Source organism: Dermochelys coriacea, chromosome 7, assembly GCF_009764565.3.
Source record: "Dermochelys coriacea isolate rDerCor1 chromosome 7, rDerCor1.pri.v4, whole genome shotgun sequence".
Lineage (NCBI taxonomy): Eukaryota > Metazoa > Chordata > Testudines > Dermochelyidae > Dermochelys > Dermochelys coriacea.
Genome location: NC_050074.1, coordinates 37169450 through 37184020, shown reverse-complemented (window position 1 = coordinate 37184020; position 14571 = coordinate 37169450). Strand labels below are relative to the sequence as shown.

General features: G+C 41.1%; 1 protein-coding gene across 2 annotated transcripts in view; it reads left to right on the top strand.

The window, feature by feature from the left end:
- The first annotated feature begins 10484 nt into the window (after positions 1-10484).
- The window catches only part of CFAP92 (cilia and flagella associated protein 92 (putative)), a 91097-nt gene continuing 87010 nt past the window's right edge, over positions 10485-14571 (top strand). The window contains exons 1-2 of one of the 2 annotated variants that reach the window (XM_043518612.1): positions 10485-10788; positions 11535-11867. In XM_043518612.1, the coding sequence (XP_043374547.1) occupies positions 11570-11867 (298 nt within the window). In that variant the 5' untranslated portion in view covers positions 10485-10788; positions 11535-11569. Of the gene's footprint in view, positions 10789-10825; positions 11123-11534; positions 11868-14571 lie in introns of those variants that run through there. The other variant, XM_038409457.2, reaches the window with a different exon arrangement.

Genomic DNA, 14571 nt, shown 5'->3' with positions numbered 1-14571 from the left:
TCTGCAGTCCTTCAGGCATCTATAGATCACTGGTTGAAAACCACTACTTTAAGGCCTGGAGTTCCTCCGGGGCACTCAATGTCCCTCATGGTCAGGCCCTATTTTCCCAGGGACTGAGCTCTACCCACTCATGTTCTCCTTTGCGTGTTTATTTTCAGAAACAGTAATTTGTTTTGTAATTATGCAACCATTGGGGACTGTAAAACCCTCTTCCTGGTTTTCATCAGTTCATTTCTGGTTTGTTAAGGCTCAGTGTGTTCTCATACCTCATCTTAAGGAGTATTTTCTTTCTTAGGTTTTTTTTTTCCTGCTTATAAAACTTGGCATGATACATTTTTAGCTCACATAATGTGTAACCTATCATGTTCTTGATTGGCAAGAGGAATGACTAGATTATCTTAGAAGTCTTTCCCATCCTTAATGACTATGTTTTCTTTGTGTAGGCCTGGCTTGACAAAAGTAATTGGACATGGTTGAGGCCCCATTTCTTGGGAGACAGGACTAGGGAGGTAAATGGATCAGCAGCCTAGAATCAGAATATCTGTACTAGCTAAGATAAGGGGGCAACACTCAGGGAACCAGTTACAATGGGCAAGATAAATTGGGAATGAGGTAAAGCTGAAGTAAAGAATAGGTCGTACATGGACAGCGCATGGTCAGAACATGTCGTACAGGGATTGGTTCCTATAAAGTAATGAAGCCAGTCCCAAAACATGTAATTCAACGTATAGTAAATGCAATGTAAATGTGTATAAAGGAAAAGGTTTGCTGTGTAACACTGGATGTGTGCTATGCTTTATGCCCATCCCCTACACTTAAGTCTGATCAACTCATTATACCTTTGCTGACAGGTTTCAGAGTAGCAGCCGTGTTAGTCTGTATTCGCAAAAAGAAAAGGAGTACTTGTGGCACCTTAGAGACTAACAAATTTATTAGAGCATAAGCTTTCGTGAGCATCCGATGAAGTGAGCCTTAGCTCACGAAAGCTTATGCTCTAATAAATTTGTTAGTCTCTAAGGTGCCACAAGTACTCCTTTTCTTATAGCTTTGCTGTATGCCAAATAAAGGAACCTGGGTGATGAGACTGCAGTCAAACTGAGTTCCTTGGGAACCGAGTGAAAGAGGTCTTGGGGGAACCCCAACACTTTGTTTAATGGCATAGTATGTAAATATGAAACTCTATCTAAACCTACCTCTTTTTTCAATCCTATTATATTCATAAGGTTCAACAAAATATTCGATGTCATACAAAATTAGGGGATAAAATACAAACCATAAATGCTTTTCAGATTTTAGTAGGTATTATGTAAATCCACATTTCCCTATCTAGACACATCAATTGAACTAAGGCATAAAGGTCTTAGAGTAGATGCTGAAACAATTACACTTGGTTTGGTCTAGCTATTTTAAATTTTAAAAAATTTCCATAGTGGAGATAATTGATTTAAAGATTGACAGAATCTTTACAAGACTGTAAACATGTCAACATAAATTTTACTGCAACACCTGGAGTTTCCAGTTGAGTTGCTATTGAGTTTTTTGGTCGTATCTCATGCTAGAATACAGGCACTAAAACACCTTTGGAAGACATTTGGGCCTTTGTTGAACTGCCCACTGACCATCTGTTGTTATTCTGTTTTAAAAGAATGGAGGACCATTAAAGGGCATGATAAATCTCTGGCTTGTCATTTTGCATTGTTATAGGAAAAACGAGTAGGTCAGACTGGTTTCAGTTCACCTAAGTTATATCTGTGATGCAAAGTAGATATTATATATGAACATAAATGCCTTGGCCATTACATCGTTTTCTTTCTCATCTCTTTGAAAGCAGTTGTTTTTGCATGATGAGGTCCTTCAGTAAATTGTGCAATCTTTGAAAATGATGTAAGAGCAGCTAGAACAAAAAAGTCTGCAGCTCCACCAGTGGGATAGTAGTAAAAAAAGAAATAAATTAATTTATCTAAACTAAACTCCTTATTCCCCAGATGAAAAGAGGGAAAACTCAATTTACTCTTGACTACACTACTGCAGCTCACTTCAGCCTCTTTATTATTGGGTTTCCGCTTTTTGAAAAAGGAAGCTTTGCATTTGCTTATAGAACCTTTACCTTTAAAAGGAAGAAATGAATTTGCATACACTTAAGCCTTGTTTACTAAGGATGTTGCTAAAAAATTCCCACTGTTGCACTGCAGTTCCACCAATTTTAGCACTGTTGGGCAGACCATATTAGCTCCATTAAATTCAATGGAATTCTTGTCCTTGACTTCAGTGGGGCTAGGATTCATGCCTAGTGCACACAAGTCTTCTGTACCTGCTAGCATTTTTAATACCATATTCTCTGAACAGCTCAGAGTGGGTCTGATAATATGGTGTTAAAAATGTAAGCACTTTGTCTACACCAGGGCTCCCACTGTCACTAGCGCCAGTGGAATATTTGTATGATGAATCCATATAATAAACAAGGCCATATGTGACAGCTGGAGTTCAATGAAGTGTTTGCTCCCAGTGTTGTGACAGCATTTGAAAATTAAAAACATTTAAAATGTTACCTTTGAAATTCATTAAACAGAAGTGATGTTTGAATTTAAGAGTCCAACTCAATTTTATTGCACTGAGAAGACTTTGATTTGACTGCCAGTACTGCTGATGGATTGCTAATTGTAAACACGTTAGCTAGGAATGGGCTTGTTTCTGATCTAGATTCAAATGCAGTAAGGTCACTTATAGAAATAACTGTTCTGAGTTTCAGGGAAGTAGACCAATTTTTTATTTTAGAGTTGGTACATGCTGCAGGACAAGTAGTCAGCACTGACTGCTTTGTTATTCAAAGTTCCAGAATAACAATATAATGGTCCCATAGCTGTGGTGGATTGTCACTCAGTAGTACTATATAGGCCTGCTAGAACTGTTAGACTTTGGAGAAAATGTACCTTGCAGGCAAAATCATGTCAGAACTTTTAAAAATGTCTTGTTCACTCAATACTTTTGTTTAACGGGGTCTGTAGAGAAAAGTTCTCGTTCACACTGGAGACTTATCCAATATGTCTATATCATGTGAATCAAATTATATAAAATTAGCATTACATAATCACCGAATAATACACTAGGAAGAAGCTGATAGTGCAGCCAGAAGGCAGGCTATGAATAGTAGCTGTATATACAGGACACTGGTTAGTATAGTTTGTCTATGTATGACATGGACAACGGCTACTGGAGGCTGGGGAAGGCTGGGCTGTGGCGGGGCTCAGAACTCCTCTGGGCAACTTAGGCTCAGGCTTGAGCATCAGCCAGCTGGCTGGGCCTCCTCCAGACTGCTCATGGGGTGCCGGTGGGCAAGCTGGGATTCAGGGCTGTGCTAATGGTTGGTGAGAGCAGGGGAGTCAAAAGGGCAGAGTGGGGGTAGGGCCTTGGGCGGAAGAGGCTGGGCCTCAGGTAGAAGGGGTGGGGCGGGGGGCTAGCTTCCTCAAACCACGGGGAGGAGGCGGGTATGCGTCTCCCATGATGTATGATAATCTGAGTGTTAACAGAACATGCAGGAAAGGGATGTCCAGTGACCTTGGTAAATGTAGACTATGTGGGGTTTAGAAAGACTTCATATTGTGCTGTGCTAGAGATAGAAGAACAGATTTTATGCCAAACATCTTGTTTTCCAAAATCCTTTCTAACAAAGAGGCGATCATATGTATAACTTTGGAATTAATATTGTATGTCTCTTAAGTTTCTTCTATCACAGAAGAAGACTTCTGGGATGAACTAATAGCAGTAATAATGCTACAGTTTTGTTCTTGTCATATTCTAAATTATCTGCTACCTGCCTTCTTGTTTATTAGGCCCAACAATGTTTGGAAAAGTTTTGTATATTCAGTAAAATACAAAGGGAAAATGATAAATACAGAATAGCATCTCATTATGGGAGGCAGTGTTGAGCAGGAGTCTGAATTAGGACACTGGAGTTCTATCTTCTGCTCTACTGGTGACTCACTGCATGATGTTGGATAAATCACTTCACCTTTCTGTGCCTTAGGTAAAGCATGTAAATTTGGTGCTTGCCTCAGTGTTGTGAGGCTTAATTACTATTTGTATATTTTCAGCAGTGAGATAGACACTTTAAAGAGGTATATGAAGACAAGGTCTTCTGCCCTTTAGAGTTTAAGTAGACAATATGTAGACAAAGGAGTGGAAAAATTTGAAAACAAAATTAATGTTAGTGCAGGGTGAAGTTAAGCATGTGCCTGATTCACTCTCCAAGTTTTACAGTTTCTGTTTTTTAACACACACACGTTCATTTCTGAAAGTTAACATGGTGTGATCCCTTGCCAGGGTTTATAGGTGTCCTTGAGAAAGGCGCGTTTTCAAAGTTCACTTATTCTGCTGAGATGTTTGATGACAGTCTGTCAGCCATTTTGCATTGCTCTATATTAAAGAAACCAAAACATCTTACTTAAAATTAATTGCCTGAAGGTTTGTCATTCAACACACAATAGCGTGTATATATGAAATTGTTTTGACTATATGGTGTGTAACTAGTATAAACTGTAAGTTCCCTGTTTCTCCGTCCTTGTTATGTGCATCACTGGAGTACGTTGTCAGCGCTCACCAAAGAATAAATAATAATGTCTATACACTAACTGTTATTACACTGGGAAAATTTCATATATATTTGGTATATTAAAAATTTTGAGAAATGATGGTTTTATCCTTCTGTAGTATGTTCCAACTCAGCTGCTGACAATTTGAAAGCTGAAACCTTTTGAATGATGATTTGCAAATATGAGATCAAATATGAAATTTTGATCTAGAAGTCCTAAGTAAACTCCAAACATAAACTGGTACATGGGCAAGCACTTATACCTAGCAGAGGTGGTGGGTGCTTTACAAATTAATGTAATAATAATAAGTATGTGCCAGTGCTTCAGTCATCCTGGCCCAGATTTCTAGAATTATGTGGGAAAATAACTGCAGTGAGAGATAAAAAGGCATCTTTTAAAAAGTGGAAGTCAAATCCTAGTGAGGTAAATAGAAAGGAGCATAAACACTGCCAAATTAAGTGTAAAAATGTAATAAGAAAAGCCAAAAAGGAGTTTGAAGAACAGCTAGCCAAAAACTCAAAAGGTAATAACAAAATGTTTTTTAAGTACATCAGAAGCAGGAAGTCTGCTAAACAACCAGTGGGGCCCCTGGACAATTGAGATACAAAAGGAGCACTTAAAGACGACAAAGTCATTGCAGAGAAACTAAATGAATTCTTTGCTTCAGTCTTCATGGCTGAGGATGTTAGGGAGATTCCAAAACCTGAGCCATCCTTTGTAGATGACAAATCTGAGGAATTATCACAGATTGAAGTGTCATTAGAGGAGGTTTTGGAATTAATTGATAAACTTAACAGTAACAAGTCACCGGGACCAGATGGCATTCACTCAAGAGTTCTAAAAGAACTCAAATGTGAAATTGTGGAACTATTAACTATGATTTGTAACCTGTCCTTTAAATCAGCTTCTGTACCCAATGACTGGAAGATAGCTAATATACCACCAATATTTAAAAAGGGCTCTAGAGGTGATCCCGGCAATTACAGACCGGTAAGTCTAACGTCAGTACCGGGCAAATTAGTTGAAAGAATAGTAAAGAATAAAATTGTCAGACACATAGAAGAACATAAATTGTTGGACAAAAGTCAACATGGTTTCTGTAAAGGGAAATAATGTCTTACTGATCTATTAGAGTTCTTTGAAGGGATCAACAAACATATGGACAAGGGGGATCCAGTGGACATAGTGTACTTAGATTTCCAGAAAGCCTTGACAAGGTCCCTCACCGAAGGCTCTTACGTAAATTAAGTTTTCATGGGATAAGAGGGAAGATCCTTTCATGGATTGAGCACTGGTTAAAAGACAGGGAACAAAGGGTAGGAATAAATGGTAAATTTTCAGAATGGAGAGGGGTAAGTAGTGGTGTTCCCCAAGGGTCAGTCCTAGGGCCAATCCTATTCAACTTATTCATAAATGATCTGGAGAAAGGGGTAAACTGTGAGGTGGCTAAGTTTTCAGACGATACTAAACTGCTTAAGATAGTTAAGACCAAAGCAGACTGTGAAGAACTTCAAAAAGATCTCACAAAACTAAGTGATTGGGCAACAAAATGGCAAATGAAATTTAATATGGATAAATGTAAAGTAATGCACATTGGAAAAAATAAGCCCAACTATACATACAATATGATGGGGGTAATTTAGCTACAACTAATCAGGAAAGAGATCTTGGAGTCGTTGTGGATAGTTCTCTGAAGACATCCACGCAGTGTGCAGTGGCAGTCAAAAAAGCAAACGGGATGTTAGGAATCATTAAAAAAGGGATAGAGAATAAGACGGAGAATATTTTATTGCCCTTATATAAATGCATGGTACACCCACATCTTGAATACTGAGTACAGATATGGTCTCCTCATCTCAAAAAAGACATACTGGCATTAGAAAAGGTTCAGAGAAGGGCAACTAAAATGATTAGTGGTTTGGAATGGGTCCCATATGAGGAGAGATTAAGGAGACTAGGACTTTTCAGCTTGGAAAAGAGGAGACTAAGGGGGGATATGATAGAGGTATATAAAATCATGAGTGGTGTGGAGAAAGTGAATAAGGAAAAGTTATTTACTTGTTCCCATAGTATAAGAACTAGGGGCCACCAAATGAAATTAATGAGAAGTAGGTTTAAAACAAATAATAGGAAGTTCTTCCTCAACAGCACACAGTCAACCTGTGGAACTCCTTGCCTGAACCTCCTTGCTGAGGAGGTTGTGAAGACTAGGACTATATCAGGGTATAAAAGAGAACTAGATAAATTAATGGAGGTTAATTAATGGCTATTAGCCAGGATGGGTAAGGAATGGTGTCCCTAGCCTCTATTTGTCAGAGGGTGGAGATGGATGGTAGGAGAGAGATCACTTGATCATTACCTGTTAGGTTCACTCCCTCTGGGGCACCTGGCATTGGCCACTGTTGGCAGACAGGATACTGTGCTGGATGGACTTTTGGTCTAACTCAGTATGGCCATTCTTATGTTCTTATATATACATGCTCAATTAAAGATACCCCTGGCCCTTTGGCCACACAAATACTATGACTGTATGGATAACTCTGGTAATTGCAAACACATATTATGCAAATGCATAATTCTTAACATCTGGATCCTAGTGTACCTGGTCAGATCAACAGAGCCACAAGGGGAGTATACTGGAGGGCACTACCACTCCTCATTTTAAGTCACTTGTCACCTTTCTTTCACGATTTATTTCAGCATTATCACAAATATAGATTGAGGGAAATCCCAAAATAATGTATAAAATCAAGGAAAACAGCCCCCCGCCCCCAAGTCACAGAAATTAGAAATGGAAAAAACTAGTTAGAGTCATCATTTCACCTGAACCTTCTCCCCCAGAACCAGTGCAGGGCACAATCATGAACATATCAGATATTTAACTGATACGACACTTGATTGTAGCTAAGAGACTAAAAAGTAGGACTATCAAGCGATTAAAAAAATTAATCATGATTAATCACACTGTTAATAATAGAATAACATTAATTTAAATATTTTGGATGTTTTCTACATTTACAAATATATTGATTTAAATTACAACCCAGAATACAGTGTATAGTGCTTACTTTATTTTTTTTTATTACAAATATTTGCACTGTAAAAAAACAAAAGAAATTGTATTTTTCAATTCACCTAATACAAGTACTATAGTGCAGTCTCTTTATCATGAAAGTTGAACTTACAAATGTAGAATTATGTACAAAAAAACTGCATTCAAAAATAAAACAATGTAAAGTTTTAGAGCCTGCAAGTCCACTCAATCCTACTTCTTGTTCAACCAATCATTAAAACAAACAAGTTTGTTTACATTTGCAGGAGATAATGCTGCCCACTTCTTGTTCACAATGTCACCTGAGAGCGAGAACAGGTGTTCTCATGGCACCATTGTACCTGGCGTTGCAAGATATTCATGTGCCAGGTGCGCTAAAGATTCATGTCCCTTCATGCTTCAGCCATTCCAGGGGACATGCGTCCATGCTCATGACAGAGTCTGCTCGATAACAATCCAGAGTGGGGTGGACTGATGCATGTTCATTTTCATTATCTGAGTCAGCTGCCACAGCAGAAGGGTGATTTTCTTTTTTGGTGGTTTGGGTTCTGTAGTTTCTGCATCAGAGTGTTGCTCTTTTAAAACTTCTGAAAGCATGCTCCACACCTCATCCCTCTCAGATTTTGGAAGGCACTTCAGATTCTTAAACCTTGGGTCAAATGCTGTAGCTATCTTTAAAAATCTCACAGTGGTACCTCCTTTGTGTTTTGCATATTGGCTCACGGGGCAGACCTGACTGTTGTCCATCTACAAGGGTACTACTTAGAGGGAAAACTGTTCTGCATTTTGCTGTGGAAGGATGAAAATAGCAATACCTCCGCTAAAAGGGCCCCAAATCTGTCAGAGAAAAGGGCGTTGCACCTATGCAAAATCATTCTCTCCTTCCCTGCAAAACCTATGTGAACTCTGCACTGTTGGGAATCCTTAGGTTGTGGGGGCATGGCTAGCCAGACAAGGGGCACAATCAGAGTTCAGACCGCAGCATCACCTGTCAAACTGGCCACAGAATCTCTGGTCTCACTTCATCATTCTGTAAAATGTGTAGAGTTATACTTGCCTATGCCACAAAGCTTAATCGATTAATTTTAGTGAAATTCTTTGAAATATCCTGATGAAGAGGCACCGCAGAAATACAAATTGCCACATTGTAACAGCAGTTGCTTATTTTAAATGCGTGGCTAACCCTACTCATTAATCACAACACGGATTCTAACATAAGAATTCAATAACAATCTTCAAACAGGACTATTTAATATAATCACAAGTTAAATCTCAAGCAAAATAAAAACCACCATAAAATGCTCCACGTTGTCCCCATATGGTGTTAAAAATACCCTAATATATTTATTCAGGGCCTTAAGACAAGTTGTAGTTAAATTTTAAATACATGAATACCCATTTAAAAATAATTATCCTACAGAATACTAGACCTGAAGAAGAGCTCTGTGTAGTTCAAAAGCTTGTCTCTTTCACCAACAGCAATTGGTCCAATTAAAAATATTACCTCACGCCCCTCCTACAGGGGTTCTCAAACCGGGGATCGGGATCCCTCAGGGGCTCATGAGGTTATTATATGGGGAGGTCATGAGCTGTCAGCCTACACACCAAACCCCGCTTTGCCTCCAGCATCTATAACGGCGTTAAATATATTAAAAAGCATTTTTAATTTATAAGGCGGGGTCACACTCACAGGCTTACTATGTGAAAGTTCAAAAATTTGAAAATCTCTGCTCTACAGAATATTAACTAGACATCTAAACTTCCAGTGCCTTTGCCTGAATCAGCATCTCATTCCCTATTCAGAGCAGTGACATATTTAAGTAGTGTTCCTTGTTTTTCTTTCAGGCTCTGCTGACCATTACTGAAGTACATTTATTTCTCATCAGCTAGCTCACAATCAATCCCATCTAGCAGCCCTACTCCCACCAGCTGTAATTTTTGTCATGCCTCATAAACTAAGCAAGGTTCAGCTAATTCTGTAGGTGGACAGGAGACTCTGGAGTAGACCAACAGGACTGTAGGAGTTGGGTGTTGATTTAGTAACTAAGCCTTCTTCTCAGTCAGTATTGAAGCAGTGCTCCAGCCAGGACTCAGCTGCCCATTGGAAAGGGGAGCCAGCATGAGGACATAAAGTCCCTTCTAGACTGAGCAGTAATTCATACACACATGTACAATTTCTACTGGTACAATTTAGGCAAATTACAGGGGATGTGTTTAGTGCCTTGTCACTGCCGCAGGCAGTAGGGCCTATTGAAAGGCCTACGCTTGGTGCGTTAGACGAGACCTGGCACTGGTAACGTCCAGTTACGGTCTGTCTCTGCAACATACTGTGTTGCACAAGGCCTGCTGGTGTGCCCTGTTGTTATTACTATTATTCGTTTCTTGTTTCCATTTCCGCCCACAGCTTGCTAAGCCCTGCACAGGCACAAAAGAAGGCCCCAGGCATGGTCCCTGCTTTGAAGTGCACGAGGCTGTACCCCGCTGAGGCCTCGTCCTGGCCTCTGCTGCGCTGGGTGATGGCCATGGCGTTCCTGGTGCTACCCAGGCATTCCCCGTGCTGCACCCTGGTGATACCTGCAGCGTACCCCACCCCCACCCCCCGTGCCTTCACCCCACGCCCATGGGGTTCCCCGCCCCGCCCCCCGGGCCACCACCCCACGCCGCAGTGGCGCCCTGGGGTTCCCCGCGGGTGAGCCGGTCAGACCCGAGCTCCCAGCCAGGCTTTCGCTCTGCGCGGGCAACTTCTACGGCCACCTCGCCCCTCCGCGGATCCCTGCGCGCTCGGGCGCCGAGCGGAACGGGGACTCTTTGGCGAGGCGGAGGGAGCCGGGACACGCGAACGCGGCGTTCCATAGCGTGGAACCCTCTGTTGCCAGCGGCAGGCTGGGGGAGCTGGAGCTCGGAGTAGGGGTGGCCGCGTTCACCGCTCCGCTTCCAGGGGCAGGGAAAGGGGCGTTCCCCGCAGCGCAGCGCAGCGCAGCGCAGCGCAGGGGGGAGCGCTGAGCCCCCTGGACGTTTGCGGGGAAGAAGCCCGAGGAGAGCGGGGGGGCTCCCTCCTCCTCCTCCTCTGGCTGCTGTTGCGCGGGCGGGGGGCGGCTCTGGTACGCGGAGCCTCCCTCAGTCTGGAGGCCAAGTTGAAAAAGGCAGGTTGGAAGAGAGGCTGTGTTTGCTGGTGGGAGGGGTATCTGTGTGTGTGCAGCGCCGGACGCCCAGGTTCTTCTCCTCATAACCCGGCTGTGTTCTCTGCTGCCGCCTGCCGGTCTGCCGGGGAGCGCCGCAAGCCCGCCCCAGCTACCCACCGCTGGGGGCAGGAATCGCAGCTTCTTCCTAATGGACTCGCTGTTTAAAAAAGGCACTTTCTCCCTGGTACCGCGGGAGGGTGGTGGCTTTCCCTCTGTTACTGCTATGGCCAGGGGTTACTGTGCTAGGCTCCGAGCACGTGCCTACGCGATTGCAGGATCAGGGCCTTGGTGATTTATATGTGGGTGGGGAAGTTATTTTAAGCTCTCTTCCCCAGCCCCTACTCATCCTTTCCCAAGAAAAAAAATCTCTCTTCCCTTTAAAAAGTTGGTAGCTTGCTATCTACTAGCTGAACACATTTTCCCTTTGTGTTTTTTTCTGTGCTTTGCTTTATTATTTGCCAAGTATGTTGACTTGCTGTTTGCCTTGGTCTGCTGCTTGGAGACCTTTGTGTGGCTTCTCCCTGCCTCCAGGAATTAATCCCTGGATATTATATGTGTGGGTTTAAAAACATTCTTGAGAGAGAAGTAACAGGTTTTTCTGCCTCCCGTAAACTCCTCTTCCCTGCCACTGCACGGGCACTGCAGAGGTGACTGCTCACTCCCAGTATACAGCAGCAATGGAATAAGGGCTTGTTCTTTTCTACTCTTCAGCCAGAGAACCAAGGTGCTGGTGACTGGGCCATAGGATGGCATTGCAAAAGCAAGAGGAAAACATCTCTGGAGAGCTGACAGAACCTCTTGCCCAGGATTCAAAGATAGTGGAGGAAGAGGAAGAAGCACTGGTGGAAGTGGAGTTGGAGGCCCTTGGCTCTGACAGCAGCTTTGAAACTGAAACCCCAGATGTACTTGGGGACGGTGGCCACCCCACCCCCGAGGACAAAGACAGCAGGCCCTTGTTCTTTGATAAGAGCCTGCAGCAACTTGACACCTCACACACAGTAACATGTACATTCTCAATTTCATTAGCTGTGCCAATGGCTGCAGGTAGGTACCAGACATGACCCCTTCTGTTCCTTTAACCCCTGTGGCTCATCTCGAGACCCAAATGGGATTGGGGGGCAAACTGCAGAAAGGATGTTGGCTCATTTATATCCCTTCTAGCTGTAGCTGTGTGTGGGTCTCCTCACCCTTGTCATACTACTGTGCAGTCCTGTTGACTTGCTAATTTTATAGTATTATATAGAAGATGCTCAAGGGAATGGTGATGGGGAGGGACCTTGCCTTGCCTTTTACCATTAGATTCAGTTTCAGGCTTAGGTCATAGTGACTGAAAACCTTTACCATTTGATAGCTCTTCAGTAGCCAATGTTATTCAAGTTGATGGTCTTAGTCAATCATTGCAAAAGCAGTCATTGTAATTGATTCCTGTGTTTATAATCTCACTGGTGTGGCCAAGAGGTGAATGGGTATGGAGGTTAAACTCCTTTCCTTTAGCTCTAAACGTGGTCTCCTTAGATCAAGGTTAAGGCTCACTTGATGTGTCAGTATAGGGTAGCTTGGGCAGCTGCTATGCTGTACCTAATCTATCTATACATTTATTTTCCAGTGAAGCACCTTTTCAAGCAGTCCCAGTCCTGCAAGAATTTATGCTAATCTTTATTCATTGTGAGCTGTCCCATTGACCTCCATTGTTATTTAAGGGAAAGGTGGGTTAGGTACTGTATCTAACAGGTATAAATATTTAGTGCACCTCCTACCATAGTATCTATGTGCAGATGTTCCCAATCAGTATGTTTTATTATAGTTTTAAAATTCCCTATTGTCTGGAAAATTCTCATTTTTGTCCTTTGTTTATTTGACAGATCTTGGTCTCCCCTCAAGTGTATATAATAAACATTATTATTTTCAGGATCTTTTCTTGCCTATTCTCCAGCATTTACTGATACTTATACAACTGTGGGAATAACAATGTTTAGTTAGGATAGAGATTACTTTTTGTTTAATCATGATACTGTTTCTTTTTCATGCATCATGTATAATCAGATGAATTTATGATTCATTAAAATAATTCTGTAGGATTGTTAGCTGCCAGTCAGTTCAGCGTTTACAACTAATATGTGCATCAGCACTAAAAACCTGGAAAATATATTTCCAATGGACTCTAACAGTTCCCTGTATGCATCTTTCACTGTGAAGGCTAGAGGTTTATGCAAGCAATCATTTGGATTATAGTATGACTATATGTGCACAAAACCAGTATCTGTAAGGGAGATTCTGTCATAACTTCATCTAGTTACAGGTCAAGATCATGTATAGCCCTTAATTTTGTACGATTTTAAAGTGGAACTAAGAATTGGTCCTGGGCTTTACTCAAGAGTTTCTGAACATCATTGAACCTTTTGGCAAACCTGGACTGAGTTTGTAGTTTGTAATGAAAACTGAAACTAAGCAAAAAAACTCAAGTGATAAATTTGATGATATATGCAACTTAGTGGAGATGAAAACTAGGTTATGGGCCTGATTCTGAAGCCACATGTGGAACTCTTATTGACAGCATTGGCCAATTCTGTACAGAGAGAGGCTGCAGGATTAGCCCAGACTTGGTGGCTGGAAGGGAAGGAAAAAAGCATTTTCCCTTTCAAACGTCTGTTAGTTATAAACCATGGACTTAAGGGCTGGATCTGCATTATACATTTTTCTATTGTAGAGAAACCCCAGGTGGCTGAATAGAAATGTTAAAGTGAATCTGGACAGCTAATATTGGTTGATATGATATGACTCTATGAACCATGTATTCCTCAGCTGATGTGAATCAGTGCAGCTTTGTTGAGGTCAGTGAAGCTATGCTGATTTACACCATCTGAAAACCTGATCCTGTATTCCCAAAACAATATTTGGGATGGGGGTAGAGAGAGAAACCTGTATTTTAAACTGTGAGGGCAGTTCTATAGAAAAAGTTCAAGGGATCAGAAACAACATCATGTTTAAGGAATATTGAAAAGAACACAAAATAAGGAGTCATCAGAACTAGGAATATCAAATGATTAAAAAAATAAGAGATTAATCACAGTTTTAATCACTCTGTTAAACAATACTATAATACCATTTATTTAAATATTTTGGAATGTTTTCTACATTCTGCACTGCTTTGAATTGTTAGGGAGCAGAACCCGTCATCCGCATGGAAGCATGTTCTCTGGAATGATAGCCAAAGCATGAAGGGGCATATGAATGTTTAGGGTATCTGACACGTAAATACCTAGCAATGCTTGCTACAAAAGTGCCATATAAATGTTGGTTCTCACTTTCAGGTGATGTGAATAAGAAGCAGGCAGCATTATCTCCCGTAAATGTAAACAAATTTGTTTGTTTTAATGATTTGGTTGAACAAGAAATAGGACTGAGTGGACTTGTAGGCTCTAAAGTTTTACATTGTTTAGGTTTTGAGTGCAGCTATGTAACAAAAAAACCCCTTTTGTAAGTTGTACTTTCACGATAAAGAGATTGCACTACAGTTAACTTGTATGAGGTGAACTGAAAAATACTTTCTTTTGTTTATCTTTTTTACAGTGCAAACATTTTAATCAAAAATAATATAAAGTGAGCACTGTACATTTTGTATTCTAGGTTGTAATTGAAATCAATATATTTGAAAATGTAGAACCCCCCCCCCAAATATTTATAATTTCAGTTGGTATTCTGTTATTGTTTTAACAGTGTGATTAAAACTGTGATTAATTAATCGTGA